We start from the raw sequence: 16425 nt of genomic DNA on the forward strand, positions 1-16425 counted from the left end.
GGCCATCATCTGTTATGTTCTGCAGCAATGAAATTCTTTGCTAGGAGACAAGTTTTGCCTCACTATCTCTGTTACTCAAGAAACTCAATTTTTCAAAGCAAATTACTTACTTTCTGAAGAGTTCCCCCCCCTCCATATTGTCTGCTTGGCTCATAGAGGGTTTTGTGCATGGGAAGTGAACTCCTTACAACCACTGCCTCAACACTGTATCCCACCCCTGCCATTCCAGGAGCTTCTGTGTTGCAGCATCTCTAAGCAAAAGAAACCAAACCCCAGCAAAAACCAAAACTAAAACCACCCCCTCTCCCCCCAGAAGTCCAAACAAACAAGAAAACAACAAAAAAACAACTGGGGAAAAAAAAAAATCACTCTTTTGGAAAGGGCTAACTTTGACCTAGTCCTGTTTTTTTTTTCTTAGAATATTACAGAACTGTAAACAAAAGAATTATCATTAACATTCTCAAAAAAATCCCCCCAAAAACAAAAAACGAAGATGTCTACCATTCTTCAAATATTTTGATAATTCATGTCACTGTCCCTCATAGATTGTATCCAATGCAGCTCCTAGGAAGCCAGGGGATAAGAGACAAAAACTGTGCCTACTCAGCCTGATTTTGCTAGAGCTATTCACTATGTGTTTCTGCCAGGATCGTGTGATAGAAAGCTGAATGGTCAATATAAATAAAATCATTTGAAACAACAAAGCTGTGAGGGACAAACTGTATTTGCTAGCAGGCATCACACAGGTTTAATAGAGGTCAATGATAGTCTTGGATGTCGCTACTGTGGGGAAGCTCTCAATGTGGTACAGAAACAACCATTTTTGGTGGATATGAGAGGGACTGGAAGGAGTGAGAGTTCCTAAAGAACTGTAGGGAATAATATTTTCTAGGTTGCACTCGCTGCCAAATACAGCTTTCCAGGCAGTACAGGATGCTGCTGCACATCTTCACTAAATAAAGATCAAACCAACCAAAATCCAAAGCAAATGGATGTGTGTGATTCCCCTTCACTTTACATCAAGTGAGGCTCATACATGCCTTGGAAGAGTTTCATCTATATACAGGGTAATGCTTAAAATACAGCATATTTTGCAGTTTTCTTGAGTAATGAATATTTACTGTTTTACAAAGAGTCTTTAAGCTGATTTGATCATTGACCCTGATTTTAGATAGAATTGAGAAAATTTGGGAGATGTTTTCGGGAGCTGTTTATTTGTTTTGGATTTTGTTGTTTAAACATAACATTTGATAGAACGCAGCTAGCTCCCCTTTATGGCTGAAGACAGTAACATTCACTCCCACAGATATAGCCACAAGGCTCAAGGTTGGAGGAACTGGGAAGAAAAACACTATATGTTGATGTGTCATGAATCTTCCCAGTTTCAAACTGACAGTTGTGAAATGCTGTCTACAGAAATATTGTAAAATGGAGAAATATTCTTTCTCTTTGAAAATGCCTTTAATATACAAGAAAAATAATGCAAAAAGTGAGGCAGTTGTCTGAAGAAGTAGGGACCTAAACAGCAAGTATCCTTGCTGTTGTGAAATAGTGATTACCTTTAAAAAATAATAAAAAAATAACTGCAAACAAAACCAGGTTTTCCACATTAAAAGAAAAAAAAAGTTCTAGGCACTTGTCTTCTTCCTTGAAACTTTTGCTCCATGACATACATCACGTTTTTTCCAGCTAAATCATACACATCATCTGTCAGACATTAATCCCTTGTATACTGAAGGGCTCCCATTACTTGAAACCTGGCAGCCTCCTGATCTTTAAATGTTTGTTTCACACGTGTTGCAAGATGATCCGAATTATCCTGAATTTATAGCAATAGTCTGTTTACAGTAACACCAAATGAGTAAAACTGAAGAAAAAGATACAAACAATGGTTTTTGAGTCTGAATACCAAAACAATTCTTCTATATAAACTCATCCCCTAGTATCCACATAGATGATTGCAGTAAGAAGATAAGTTTCCATCTAAAGTATTTCTCCTACCAGCAGTCCCTACTCCCACAAAAGAAGGGAAATAAGGGGGATACTTCAATATATATGCATACAAATATGTATATACACACATTTAAAATAAGTACCAGATTTTTAAATTTAATTTCAGTAAGAAATCAAAGGTTTCCCTTGGAATTTTGCAGAGACCACACCACATGTTCTAACAGGACTGTTTGTAATCAAGCTACATATCAAAGCAGTTTAACATCAGACACAGAGGTAAGCAGCCTTAAGTGTACTCCAGCAGCAACGACTTGTTCTTTTGAAAATGTGTAGCCTAATTAGGAAAAATAGAACAAGTCAGGAACAGAGAAACTTTCATCTTTTCATCATCATTTCTAGAGAGTAAGTCATGAAGAGCAGCTGAGGGAACTGGGGCTGTTCAGCCTGGAGAAAAGGAGGCTCGGGGGAGACCTCATCACTCTCTGCAACTACCTGAAAGGTTTTAGCTGGGTGGGGGGTTGGCCTCTTCTCCCAAGCAACAAGTAACAGGCTGAGAAGACAGCCTCAAGTTGCACTAGGGGAGCTTCAGGCTAGACATCACAAGGAAGTCCTTCACAGAAAGGGTCATTAAGCACTGGAACTGACTTCCCAGAGAGGTGGTGGAGTCGCCATCCTTGGAGGTGTTCAAGAAATGACCGGACAAAGCACTTAGTTTTATGGTTTAGTTGACAAGGTGGTAATTGGTCAAAGGTTGAATTTTATGGTCTTAGAGGTCTTTTCCAACCTAAATGATTCTGTGATCTCAATTTTTTTCTACTGTTACTTCTAAATGATGACTTGTCAGGTGACAAATACTTTTCCAGCTTTCTTGCTTTGTAAGACTATATGTATGCCTTAAACATGCAAGAAAGAGTATATTCAGCTGTCCTCGCTATAATTAAGCTATGTGTTACACCCTTCTAGAAGTAGACCTCTGTGGTCTAGGTACAAACAAAGTTGTGTTGGTTGTCAAAAGCTTATACACAATAATACACAAAATGTCATCAGCTTCCACTCAAACATGCTATTGAATATATACCTGACAGGAGCCCCCAGACATCACCCCATTTAGTTTCTTTTGTATCACCAGAACATGAAAGCTAAATACCACCGGACTAAAACATACCACCAACTCTGAAACACTCTCCCACAACACCAACAAGGAAAGAGCATGGCAGGAATTTCTTGCAAGATAGAAGAATTTCTAAAATTAGACGTGACTTAGCTATAGGAATGATAAAAGTAAAATGAATGAAATGTAAGATTGAGGGCTACTAAACAGCCAGAGCTGGGAAGAACATCCTCAAAAACAGATAAATACAGCCTTAAGTGTTATATACTGCAATATGAAATTTTAACTTCTTAAAAGCTTCTACGGTTTGCAACTGCTGAAGACAGGGTGAGACTCTACAATCTCTAGCTCAGAAAACCATCTTTTCCTATATTTAGCTTTTATTCGTATTTTTACATCATTATGGTCTGAGAAAGTATCAATTTCCACCTGTTTCTTATTAGGTTTTTTTCCCCGCGAAGATAATTGTTCTCTCCCTACAGCTCGCAATCACTGAAAGCTGAGGGGAAAAGGAAACCCTATGTAATTGGTGAAATCGACCTAATAAAATTTTGTAGCATTTCTGGGACTTCAACAACACTATAACTGTTCACCAAGCAGCATTTACTGATCCTATTGAATCCTCTTTCTTTTGTGGTGCAATCCAATAATGGGGTAGATTTAAAAAAAAAAAACAACAAAACAAAACAAAGAAAAAAACCCACTTTATACAGAGAATACAGCATATTCTGACCAGAAGAGTAAAACCTAAAAACACTCACCCTCATTAGAACAGTTGCATTAGTAGCTGGACATTGCAAACCAGGAAGATTTGTTTGCCATACCAGTGATGTTCTCCAGCAGAGTTAATAAGACTTCCATAAACTACCAAAGACTTTAAAGCCAGGCATATTTCAATGTTACTAGAAGAATTAAATTATTCATGATTAATAAACGTTTTTGAGCAGTGTCCTTTTCTCTTTTATTTACAAACCTGTTTTCTACAAATATATTAGTTTAATGTATTTTCTGAAGATGGTCTAGGAAAACTATGACTTCACTGGAACAGCTGCCTTTGTAATCCACTACATACGAACTGTCCTTTAAGCCACATTGATGTTTCTTCACTTAGACAAGGTTTAAATAAAAAACAACCTGCAGAAACAGCAAAGAATATATATTATCACATGTATGCATGTATCCATTTGCTACTTAGAGTGTCAAGACAAGGAATAAAGTCTTTCCATGGACTCAAAATATCTCACCAGATTACTAAAGGACCCAAAAGATCCCCTTGGAGTTCCAAATCTGGCAAAGTGGGGGAAAAAGCCCACTTTTTTATGCTGAGTAGTATGTAGTATATGTACAGAATCACAGAATATGCTGAGTTGGAAGTGACCCACAAGGATCATCAAGTACATATCCTAGCTCTGCACGGGACCAGCCCCAAGAGTCACACCATGTGCCTGTCCAAATGCTTCTTGAACTCTGTCAGGCTTGGTGCTGTGACCGCTTCCCTGGAGAGCCTGATCCAGTGCCCAAGCACCCCCTGGGCGAAGAACCTTTTTGTAATATCTAACCTAAACCTGCTCTGACACAACTTCAGATTGGATGGCTACAGCAATAAGAGACTAAGTTGTGAAAGCTCATGTTAATTCATGGAATTTCAAACTTTTCTTAAAATATCATTTTTTAAAATTTTGATTCTTCACAAAAACAAAACCTGTGGCCTGCGGAATGGGTATAAGGTCGGTGTGATGAAGCTCCTCAGGAGGTAGATGCACAAAATTGCAAGAAAGTACATGGACTGCAGAGGGTTGTCTGGGCAACCACTGGTACTACAAAACTGCTATCTTGCAAAGTGAGGAGAAAGCAAGCAGAAAAATCTCAGTATCCTTCAGGTGAGATACAAAGATGCTGAGAAAGACAAGAGTCAGACTTTCTCACCCTTGGGAACCAAAAATCTACAAGAGGGCAGTGCAGCCTTCTTCATATTAATTGGTAGTCATACTGCACCCCATGAAACACTAAAGTAGCCCTCCATAATCATGAATTTAATAAGCACACTTCACAAAAAGGAATTACACAAACTTTAAGAGAATGAAAAAACCCAACACACAGTAAACCCCCACATAACAAGCACAGTATACAGATCTAATCATAAAGATATTCTTGGATTATTTTTTACTAATCAGTCACACTAAATCCATCAGTAGTCTTCCCAAAAAGGAAGAGTTTTGAAGTACAAAATTAGAATCCCTAACTTAAAGCTCCAATTCACATTTCTAACATTTCAGGACTAAAACACAGGCATCTTTTGCAACCCACAATCCCCTAATTCAGGTGATTCATGTTCTAGAAGTCAACATGAACCCTGGAAACCCAGAAGCTTGCTTCCCCTGCATACAATTAATGGTGCTGGAAATTACTAAACGTGTAATAAATAGTAATTGCTTTTTAATCAGTGCCACAATATTTGATGCTTGCACTGAATAATGCAAGACCACATGGAGAACTGCCAAGTAAATCTGTAGCATCTAGCTGAATTCACATTAAGCTTCATTTATGTATGTGAATTTATGTATAAGTGAATATATTTATACATGGAGAACATGAAGTGCTCCATATATATTACATTATCAATGTTGTCAATTAAATTTTTATCCAGATGAAGTCTGTATGTGTTGATGCTCATGTCGGACTATTGATAAGTCTGTTCCCAATTACTCCACTGATGTGACCTGAAGACACCTAACAGAAGGGCTCTACTATATCTAAGTAAAGATATATCATCCTGTCTTTATACACTCCATGCACAGAGCCAAACCAAAAAACTTGCCTGTTCTCTCAGTCTGCTAATGTCTCTGAAAAACCATCAGAGAGGACCACCACGTAGCTAGCAGCTGTTTCTTAGACATCCCTAAATGAAAGATTTTCCCTTTTTTAAGATATAGGGATGATGAACACGACTAGAAATAATCTGAAGTGACCAAGCACAGTGGGAGGGAGCAGAAGACATGGCTGTGCTGAGAGCTGCATCCAGCTGCTGAGCCTGTGGGTGCCTCGGAAGCAGACGGACAGCATGAAAAATTAGGGAAAGTGTTCCTGGGCTGGATACATTTGAGTAATGAGGGAAGTTTGTAGAAGTCAATCAGAAAAAAACATGCTTAGATAAGATCAGACTAGAGCAAAATAGACAAACAGGAGAATCAAATCACAGTTGAGATCTCAAAGATGTGAAGACCAAGTGGAGAGAAAAGATACAGAAAGAGAGAAAGCAAACTATGAATAAAAAGCGGCATTAGGTCAGTGTGAAAAATTATGATTAGCGAGAAAAATTGGCAATAAGAATGGTGAGTGTGAAAGCAAATTATCTAATTTTAATATAGTAGGACAAACATTAACAAGGACATTGAAAATTACCATACAATTTTCCAGTTCCCCAGAAAATCTATATATGATTGGGAATAATTCACACCACAGCTAGGAGAGACTGAGAAATAAGTATGAACATTACAAACAATAACCGAGTAAAATTTACTTTCTTTTCCAGAGATTGTGGTATGTAAAGGCTCCAAGTCAGATATTCAGAGGAACAGGGTGCTAAGCAGCAGCAGTTCACAGGTGCAAAACAGTTACTTTCCCAAACTCAAGAACATCCAACTTTCCATCCCTTTAGCAACCAAATGCAAACATGAATGTTGCAGGTCTTGAGCAGGGCACTGTGGAAGATAAAAATAGTTCTGCCTGCAACAAACACTTGTCTCTACAGGCTCACAACCCAGCAGTTGAGAAGCATGAGGTGCACTTTTCCATTTCCTAACAGAACATCAAATCACATGCTCAGCCACTTGGAGATTAAAACTAGCTGTCTTACAGCTGTGCAACTAGTGATAGGATTAAAGGAACACATAAAATCCTTGCAGAGATACTTGTCAGTTTGGGATTCTCCAGATACAGCTCATCCTTAAAAAAGCCACAGTGCATAGCACATGGCAATATCAAAAACATAGCAGAAGAGGGAAAAAGTTCCAAAATGCTCATAACTAAACGAATGTATATTGTGAAAATGCAGAGAAGTTTTGCAGAGAAATTTTATTTCATATCAACTCTTTAGCAGCATCCGGGGGGGGGGGGGGGAATTAGAAAATTGAGTTGCAGAAGGTTTAGAGGAGATACAGGTGTTTAAAATAAAAAAGAATGGCTCTCTACATGTTAAATTGGAAGAAGAAGAGGCAAGAGCAGACACCAAAGAACGAGTTTTTGCCACGCTCTTGCCAACATATATGACCTAGCTACTGCAGAGAATGCCAAAATTTTTTTTTTTTTGGATCTTGCCAGTCCAGTGAGATAAAAGGGCACTCAAAACTGCAAGCATGCTTTAAGCTCACTAAGCATTCTGTTATTCTCTGATAGCTTTCATTTTGTTATAGAAATGTTTCCACATGGAAATGACTTATGTGTGCAAGGAGAAGCCTCTCTCCCGAAGAAGATTATAGAAATACATCACAGAAAACCCCAAAGAAAGCACCTGGTTGCCCAAAAGAATATAGTATGTTCTAATTCCCCCTTTATTATATTTTTCCTGTTTCTTCTTAATGGTAGAGAGATACAGACAGAAGAAAGGAGTGGAAAAAACCAAGCGAGAAACAGCAACATGGAGCACTGCAAGGAAAGAAAGGTTAATTACAGCACAAGAAAAGATGCAAGGAATGTGAAGAATGTCAGCAAGCAAATAAATCAATAATCTACAGTAATCATCTGCATTCCTGAACTACCTTGAAAGCAAGGATATCTGCCCTTAGCATTCCTGACAACAGTAGAGATATTCAAGGAAGATCCCCCCCCCACTGCCTGCTGCACACTCAGTTTCTGCCAGCACCCCTGTGTCAACAGCTGATTACAAGGGAACTTTTCCAAAGGGAGCCTGTGCTACCTCTTATAACAGCTTTTTTAATTTGAGCTTGTAAATACGAGACAGCCCAGAAATATTAACAAGCCAAAATTCATGTTGTGATTATTGCTCTTAGTTGAAAAAAACCTCAAGGTCATTATCAAACAATTGCAGGAATGATGCACTAGGTTCCCCCCTCAACACTGCTCTCTAAAACATACCAGAACCTAGCAGCTCATATGGAATAACAGCACAAATCAATAAAGCCGGAAGACTAATGGGGTTTTACAGATACATTTCTTCACAATGGTATCAACATACTATAAGACTTTTACAAAGGAAATGGAAGGTGAGCAATAGAGACAAGGAGACCTAAAAGTCAAGACTTCACAAGTTGGAAACATTCTGTATTGCTGATGGAGAAAAACAAAAAAAAAAAACAAACCCCAAAACAAAACAAAATCCCAACCCTCAAAACAAGTATATAACTGACATCAAGGAGATGCCATCAAGTAGTATGATACAACAGAAATGGATCTGCAGAGACAAACAGTGGGTGCTAAAGGCCTTACTGACAGCCACTCCTTACACATTTTGGGGGAGGCTTACTTCAGATGAACAGTAGACTAGTCACATGAACTGAGCATCCAGTAGGGGTTGAGCTAAATAGCCTGGCTTAGTTTTGTCCATAAAAGAATTTAGATCAACCTCTGGTGCAAACCAAAATACTGGAAATGGGGAACAGAAATTCAATTCAGCAGCGCAATCCTCGGCCACTGCTAACACAGATCTACCCAAAGTTGCAATATGACTCTGATGCTATATATAAAAAGTCTTGTAAGTCCAGTATCTGTCTCAAACAAACAGCAACAAAAAAGAAAAGGATAGAATGATTCCATGAGCACTGTTGCTTAGAAGATCACTTTTGTCTACAAGACGTAGCAGTAATTCTTCAAAAATTGCTTTGCCACACAGAACATAATGTAAAAAACCCACTGCAAATCTTCATATAGAATTATTTCTAAACTGGACTTGCTTGTCTTCATGTATACACAGAATGCTTTTGCAACACTTGCTTTTGCAAATGAAGCTGATACAATACAATTAGGTAGCTGGGGGCATCTTTTTACGTGACTGAAGAAATTTCTTAATGAAGTGTAGCAATCAAAACAAGCCTACTATTTTCAATGCCATTCCACAGCAAAGCTGGAGGCTCCACCCCCAACTGTCCACATGTATTCAACAGATTTTACAGTCATCTTTTACATAATGGATGCAATTACATTAAAAAAGAAAAAGAGAGAGAGAAAACTTACTGTACCTGTATGTTGTTCTTCAATCCAAGCTTGTAGATACATGAAGAGGAGTAGACCAGCTACTCCAAACAGCAGTACAGACACAAAGACTTGTCTCAGGTTCATGACCCTATTAGGGGTCCTCTTTTCAGCTTTCGAAAAGACTCATGGCTCACTTTTCTGAAGTTTTCAGCATGCCTGCATCTTCTTCAGTATCTTCCCCAGAGACACCAACCTGGAATAACAAGAGATGGAGGTTGTTTTCCATTTTTATTCTTCACTAGAGACTGTGTAAACAGCATACTATATTCAAGCTGGAACTCTTACAAGACACTACTTTCAATGCTTATACTTCTGTTCACAGCCTCAATGCTTTTTCTACCCCCATATGAATTCCAAGCAGAGGTGTTTCTTGAAGTAGCTGAAAAGACAATTTCACCTTCACAACACCAAACATTACCCGCTGCTGTAACAGAAGGAGGTGATGACCCAAACGAGATCATCAAGTGTCACACCAGTTCACCACCAGCACACCACGCTGCCTGCCAACCTTCACAGCTGAGAAGTTACAACAAGCAGCTGGAGCCTCTCAGGAGCCTGCAGTCACCCCCACAACACAACTCCTCCTTGCAGTGCCTCAACATCAGTTCAGCCTATGCATCGAGGAGTCATACTCTGATGTTTAGCATCAAATATGAATCCAAGGTGAGTTTTTCAGGGTTACAGAATGTCAGTAATGAGAATATATCAGTATATCAGAATATATCAGAATATATCAGTAACACAGCAGGAAAGGAATTAGTGGATCATCTTTTTACTCAGCTATTTTGCAACATGGAGAAGGACCTGTCAGAAACTCAATTCTTGCCACTAAGTTTAAGGAAAATGAGCTCAAATGTAAAAACTTATAAAAAAAGATTACTTGCACACTAGTGGGCCCAGAAAAAATAATTTACCTGATACTCTGCACCTGACACAAAAGGTTCATAAAATTCAGTTTATAACATCAGAACATAGAAGACACTGTGGATCACTAAAAAGACAACTCTTTAACCTGAATGAGAATGCCTTCACTTTGAAAGCGCATTATTAGATGTTGAAGAGCATCTAGGTGTTGAAACTAGCCTCATACCAAATGTGTTAAAATTCAATATAATGGACACCCTTGTAAGTGCACATCTGACAGAAGAGTCTGGTGAACTAAAGCGATGCTTAATGAACCATTAGTCAAAGAATCAACAAGTACAAACCTCTTCTGTTTTGCTGTAGACAAAAGCTGTGTTGTTTGTGTAACAGGACATTGGCAACATCTGGATTAGGAAAAAAGATTAAAAAGAGCAAATAACTAAGATGTGAGGATCTGAATAAGTATCTTTGAAATAAAGTATTTAAATTAGAAAGCAAGAATCAATTTCTTTTGAGAAAAGTTGTTTGGGATTCACAAGTTTCTCTCATAATAGAAAAGTAAGCAATCTGGACACACACAATGACAGTGGCACGCTCCAAATAAGCCTGCTTTTGTGGTTTTGTCACTTTCTTCCATCTCCGACCACACAAAACTCCCAAATTTTCAGCCCTTCTTTCTGAAAAGTGTCCTTGAGGAGGGGCAAGAAAAGCTTTTCAGGCCACATAGATGATGCTGAAAGTAAAGTATCTCAGACCACATCTCCATAAACATTTCTGACACACGTAGGCTGGCACTGCTGCGCTCTCCAGTCACTTGCTCTCGTGACCCCTGACAGCCCAGCTCTTGCCACTCTTGCCATGAGGGCTTACACACCTGTTCAGTAACATTCTTCTGAATGTTCATCCAGCTAAGTAGATGGATGGATAGCTCATCCAGCTAAAAACTGCCCCAGGAAAAGAAATGGGGACCTTACTGACCAAGGAAGTCAGGAAACACTAGTTTAATCAAATTACAGCTCCCAAAGGATTTACCCAAGGAACAGCGCTGATGTTTTTTCCTTTAGTAGCAGCAGCTATTGCATGCATCCATGACACATGATAGCACAGGATACACAGCCGCCCTTGCCCAGACACCATCATGGTTGCATCCAGCACCATCTATGAGACCTGAAAGGTGATGATGCAGATGCACAGTAAAATCAGGAGCACTTCCTAATAATTTAACCTGACAATAAGAAAACAGATGTTCTTTTACTAGGCAGTTTTGGTTTTGAGTGGATAAAAGTTCCTAAAAGGAAACAGCAGTTCCAGGTGCCTTTTTTTTTTTTAAACTACTGAACATACCCTAAAGCCAATTCACTTCACCATCACTACAATTATCTATGTATCAAGAACTTACATGCTGCTTGCAATTAGTTTAATATATTTAAATTTAATTTATATGAAACTGTGTTCTTTGTTTATATGTTGGCTAAGTTTTAAGGCTAGTTTTAAGGTTAGTTTTAAACAACAGTAACACTACTTTTAATTAAGACTACCTATTTTAGCACAGGTCAGACTCTAAATACATCAAAGCCATTCAAACTCTGAAGCTATTCTGCTACCTTATAAGATTTTAAAGGCTTTTCAGCTTGAATAAGTAGTTTAATTTATTTAACACAGTGATTTGTAACCCACATATGAAAAAATTATAGTGACATTTAAAAAAGTCTGTGCGTATGAGTGTTCTATCAGAACTTGAAAAATGGCTGCACAACATTGACAAATTTGCTCCTTTGGTATTAAAAAGCAACGCTTATGGATAACACTCTCAGGCATCCTGGAAAAGAGGAAATACCTGCAAATATTCTTTAATCAAGATAAATGCTTTCTTGAGGCTGTAAAGAGCCAACAAGCAATTACTTTCAACCCAGGTATTTTCAAAAGGGACCAGCCGTATCCAGAGGTTCAGCATCCCTACTTAAGCTGTGAATCCTGCTTTGCTACCAATCATGGGCAAAATGGCTCCACGGGGGGGGGTATCTTGACCATCCTGCTGGATGGGATTCTTGCTACAGGGAAACTAACACGGCCCTCCCTTGCTACAGGGAAACTAATGCTGTGACCCTCTTGTCTATGCTGAACTAGATTCTTGCTTTTGCCCAACCTCACCCCCATCTCTTTTGGGTGCATGGAGCCCAATGTCCCATCTGTTTCAACTCAAGCTTTCACAGAAAATGTCATAGTGACCCATGCAACCTTTTGAGTATTGGAGAGAGATTACTATATACTAATCTTATCCACCATGGACAAACAGTTAATCTGGTAGAAAATAGCACTACATTAGAAGACAAACACAGACTTCTTTGCAGCAAAAATGTAGAAATTTAACAAGTCTATCGTCATTCACTTCTGAGGCCAAATTGTTAAACGTTTGTCAAATATTAAGGGTTTTGAGAATGCACATTCCACTGATATAAAATCCTTGCATTTTTCCCATTGTGTTTGGGTTCAAAGACACACATTCCTGTACAGGGCCAACACAAGCAATTGAAATAGCAGAGCCACCCAAAAAGGGGGAAGAGTCTGCCTCCTGCTTTTGGCATGATTCTTCATTTCAGTACATCATCCACCTTTTTCTTCCTGGCAAGCAAATATACCTGCAGCTGAGGAGAGGCACCCCAGTTCTCAGGTACCATTGCTGGTTTCTTCCTATTCTAGACCACACAAAATCAATGGCATCTGGTCACAGGATGTTTGTCTAACTTTAGATTTCCTTGCCACTGTGACCCTCACCATCATCTAGTTCCAAAATCAAAGATGTATAAAAGTAAAACATTAGACTGCCTCAATCTATTTAGAAATCTTCCTTTTAAATTCCAGTTCACCTTTTTTTCCTTCACCATAAAAAAAAAATAATCAAGAAGCATGGTTAACCAGCAGAATACAGATGAAAAAAATCCAGACACTCTTTATAATGGCCAAAGCATTCATATTACTGTGGGATACCACAAATTCCCACCCACTCAGTATCTCCTTAGACACAGCTGAATTAATGAAAGAAAAGTGAGAAAAAGGACGCAGAAAGCTACTGTAACCTCATGCACATTTTTTTTTTCTTTTTTTATTCCCTCCGTCCTTCCTTACCTCAAGAAGCACTACATTTTCTGATACCTCCACTGGAGTTATCACAGCAGAAGTTTTGTACCGAGGAATGTTCTGCTGGACACTGGCCCAGGCTACTTTCAGCCCAGTCTGTGGAAGGAGGCAAGGATATCTTTTCACTTCAATGCTTCCCCTCCTCCCTCACTTCTCATCTGTTATCTTGTGTCCTACTTCACATACAGGTGATCCTTCAGGATCATCTTTCCACTGTCCACATCTCAACTTTCTGGCTTCGCAACAACTAGCACAAGGCACAGCTCCAGCTCTTAACAATGCTTGCACAGTTCCTCATATCAGGCAGTGCTGCTTTTTTGTTCTGGTTTATTCCAAAGGTTGCTAGAAATATACGTACAATATCTGCCATTTTCTATCTCCAGCAAGTTACACTGAATATTATGGTTGGGTGAAGTCAAAGGCCCTACAGAAATTTGGTATAAGTGAATAGGCAGATCGAGATAATCCAACTGTGTTGCTGAGAAAGTTTGTAAAAATTAAAAAAATACAACCAACCAATCAAACAAAAAAATCCTCACCAAACCCCCTCATAAAAACCCCAACCAAAAATCACCCCAAACCAAACCAAAATTCACATAATGTAGCCCTTCCTGTCTATAAGAATCTACTGGGGAGATACAGACAGGGCAGTGGGGAGATACCCAGCATCCAGGCCCACTGGTACCTCAGTCCTCCTGACACCTCAACACTTCTGCACCTGAAGAGCTGCTTATAAGAATGCTGTGTCAAAGTGTAACTGAAGACACCATCTGGCCTGCACAACTTTTATCACTGGCAATAAAAGAAGATTACTACCTACAAACATTGCAAATCAAGTTAAGAGAATTTTGTTGAGAGTTCCATAAGACACAAATAATGAAATATTTTTTTTATGAAATACGTAGGGATTTCTTTTCAAAGGAGAGAGCTATTTTTATCAAAGTGAGCATCTTTCACTCACCCACTGATAATCCTGAAACAATAAAGCTGCTTCAAAAAATAGAGCTCCAAAATTTAAAATTTCAACTGCAGTCAGGAAATTCCATACATCAACATCACCAAAGTAAGTTCCCACCTAGCCAACTTGTACATATTTAACATTTTTCAACTTCCCTCTCCCTTGTTACATAGCAGACTACAATGTTGTTAAAGCAATTAAGTTTTATTATTAATACACTTTACAGCATACAACATATTGTACAAAATTAATAACGTGGTAAAGAAAATATGGTTTGTGTTTGATTTCACCATTTTAAGCTATTAACGTCACTAGTTCCTCATTATCCTTTCTATATATTTTCAAAGAAAAAAACTCCTTTTAATGAAGCAATGGATGTCAACAAGACTCATTTTAGCAGAGGCATATATTTGTTTCTCATGTCATTAAAACTTTCCATAGGAATTGTACTAGGTGACTGAAAGCAATCCATAGCACCTGCATTGCTTTTGAGAACATGCACACCACTTACCTGGTTCTGCACCTCAACCATAAATCCTATTAAACTTCAGACCATATTAGTATAATGCACACAGCAACTTGCCTCAGATACTTGTAGTTTAATTTAAAGCTGCAGTTCTAAACAAACAAAAGTTATACTTGTGTTAATAACAGATAAATGCCAAGTTGTCCTATCCATGGGTATGCAGGTTAACACACCAGCATCATGGAAAGTTTTGGTTACTTACAGAAAACAGAGAAGACACCAAAAGCATCGGGATCTGGAACTTCACCACTTCACCAGAATATTCAGTTCTAAGGGTTTCACTCTACAGCTCCTGGACATCGCACTTAGAAAAGGAAAAATCATTATTATTCTTAGTAACAGTGCCCAGTCAGGACTGAGGGACCTCAGCAGACAAAGTTTGACATGCTTAGCTCTTACCTGTCTGAAGCACTGCTGGAAGTCAGTGAGCAGTCCCACATGGAAGACACCCGGATTCTGGGAAGTTAAAAGAGAAACAGGGCTCACGAGACAGGAACTTGATGGCTCTCAGTCTTCTAGTAGGATTGGAGGTGGGCTTTTTCCCCTCTCTTAGAATGGGGAAGATTAGGAGAAGGACTGTGTCAAAGCAAGATCTTCCCTTTTTTTTGAACTGGTGAAATGATTCGTCTTGTTTATGGACTGCAGTGAACCCAGGTGTTCTCAGTATGCCAATAAGACTCGCAGCCTGCCCCAGTCATCCACTCTATTGCTATAAAACGCACAGGCAACACCAGTCCATTTTTTATTTTGGAGACGAGCCACGAATTCCCGGCGTGTGACGGAGCGGGGAGGCGCGGGGGCGTGAGGAGTCAGCAGAAAAGTTGGTGGGTGCGCGGAGCCGCAGCGGGGGCTCTGCGACCTCCGCAACTTCGGGGGACGAGCCGCAGCCCCCTGGGGGCCGGTCCCGGCGCTGCAGCCCCTCGCCACGGCCGCGCCAGAGGGTCGGGGCTGACGCGCCCGAGGCTCGCCCGCCCCCCTAGACTGCTCCGCTCTGAAAGCACTGGGGCGGCCGTGCTGCTGCCGCCGCTTCCCGCTCCCGTTCCCGCCGGCAAAACTCCCGGCGCCCCGGGGCTGGGCGGTGCCGGCGGGGGAGCGGCTGCTGGCGGGGCCGCGGAGGTGATCCCGCAGCAAGCCCACCCACCCTCCTACTCTGCGTCCCGCTCGTCCCCCGTGAGTGCCCCGCGGCTGCACCTCACCTGCCCGCTGCTCCCGCCGCTCCCGGGAAGCGCCTCCGCAGCGGCGCCTACACACTAACTTTCCTTGCCAAACTTTGGGGCCGGGCGGGCTGGGGAGGTGCCCCCGGCGGCACGGGACCCCCCAGGTCCGGCGGGCGGGTCCCCGCGGGGGCAGGTGAGTCCTGCCCCGCACAGCCCGTGTGATGGCAAGGGCAGCCGCACTCCCTCCCTTGTCACCCGGAGCCGAAGAGCTTTGCTGGCAGGTTTTTGTGTGCTGTTACAAATCCATGGGTAACTGTCCCTGTGTTAGCATATAAATATGTCTAAGCTGCCAGGTAAAGGCAAGTCATAGCTTTAATTAGCTATTAAAACAGATAGTGTAGAAACTTTATTGTCGTCTATGGGAAACGGGATGACAGAGAGAAATATTTAAATAGTGCTTATTAGAGCGTTGTATGTGCCTTGCAAAAATTATCAGCTTATTGTGACA

General features: G+C 40.2%; 1 protein-coding gene across 4 annotated transcripts in view; it reads right to left on the reverse strand.

The window, feature by feature from the left end:
* CHST9 (carbohydrate sulfotransferase 9) overlaps nucleotides 1-15581 on the reverse strand; it is a 98196-nt gene extending 82615 nt beyond the window's left edge. For all 4 annotated transcript variants that reach the window (XR_003526881.1, XR_003526880.1, XR_003526882.1 and 1 more), the window contains exons 1-3: nucleotides 15160-15581; nucleotides 14963-15064; nucleotides 9259-9467 (exon numbers count right to left, since the gene is read on the reverse strand). Coding sequence is in view for 1 of the 4 variants with exons in the window: in XM_027638576.1 (XP_027494377.1) it covers nucleotides 9259-9358 (100 nt within the window). In the remaining 3 variants the exon portion in view is untranslated. The remainder of the gene's footprint in view (nucleotides 1-9258; nucleotides 9468-14962; nucleotides 15065-15159) is intronic.
* Between the last annotated feature and the right edge of the window lie 844 nt (nucleotides 15582-16425).

Source organism: Corapipo altera, unplaced genomic scaffold (assembly GCF_003945725.1).
Source record: "Corapipo altera isolate COAL_440 unplaced genomic scaffold, ASM394572v1 49, whole genome shotgun sequence".
In the NCBI taxonomy this organism is placed as follows: Eukaryota; Metazoa; Chordata; class Aves; order Passeriformes; family Pipridae; genus Corapipo; species Corapipo altera.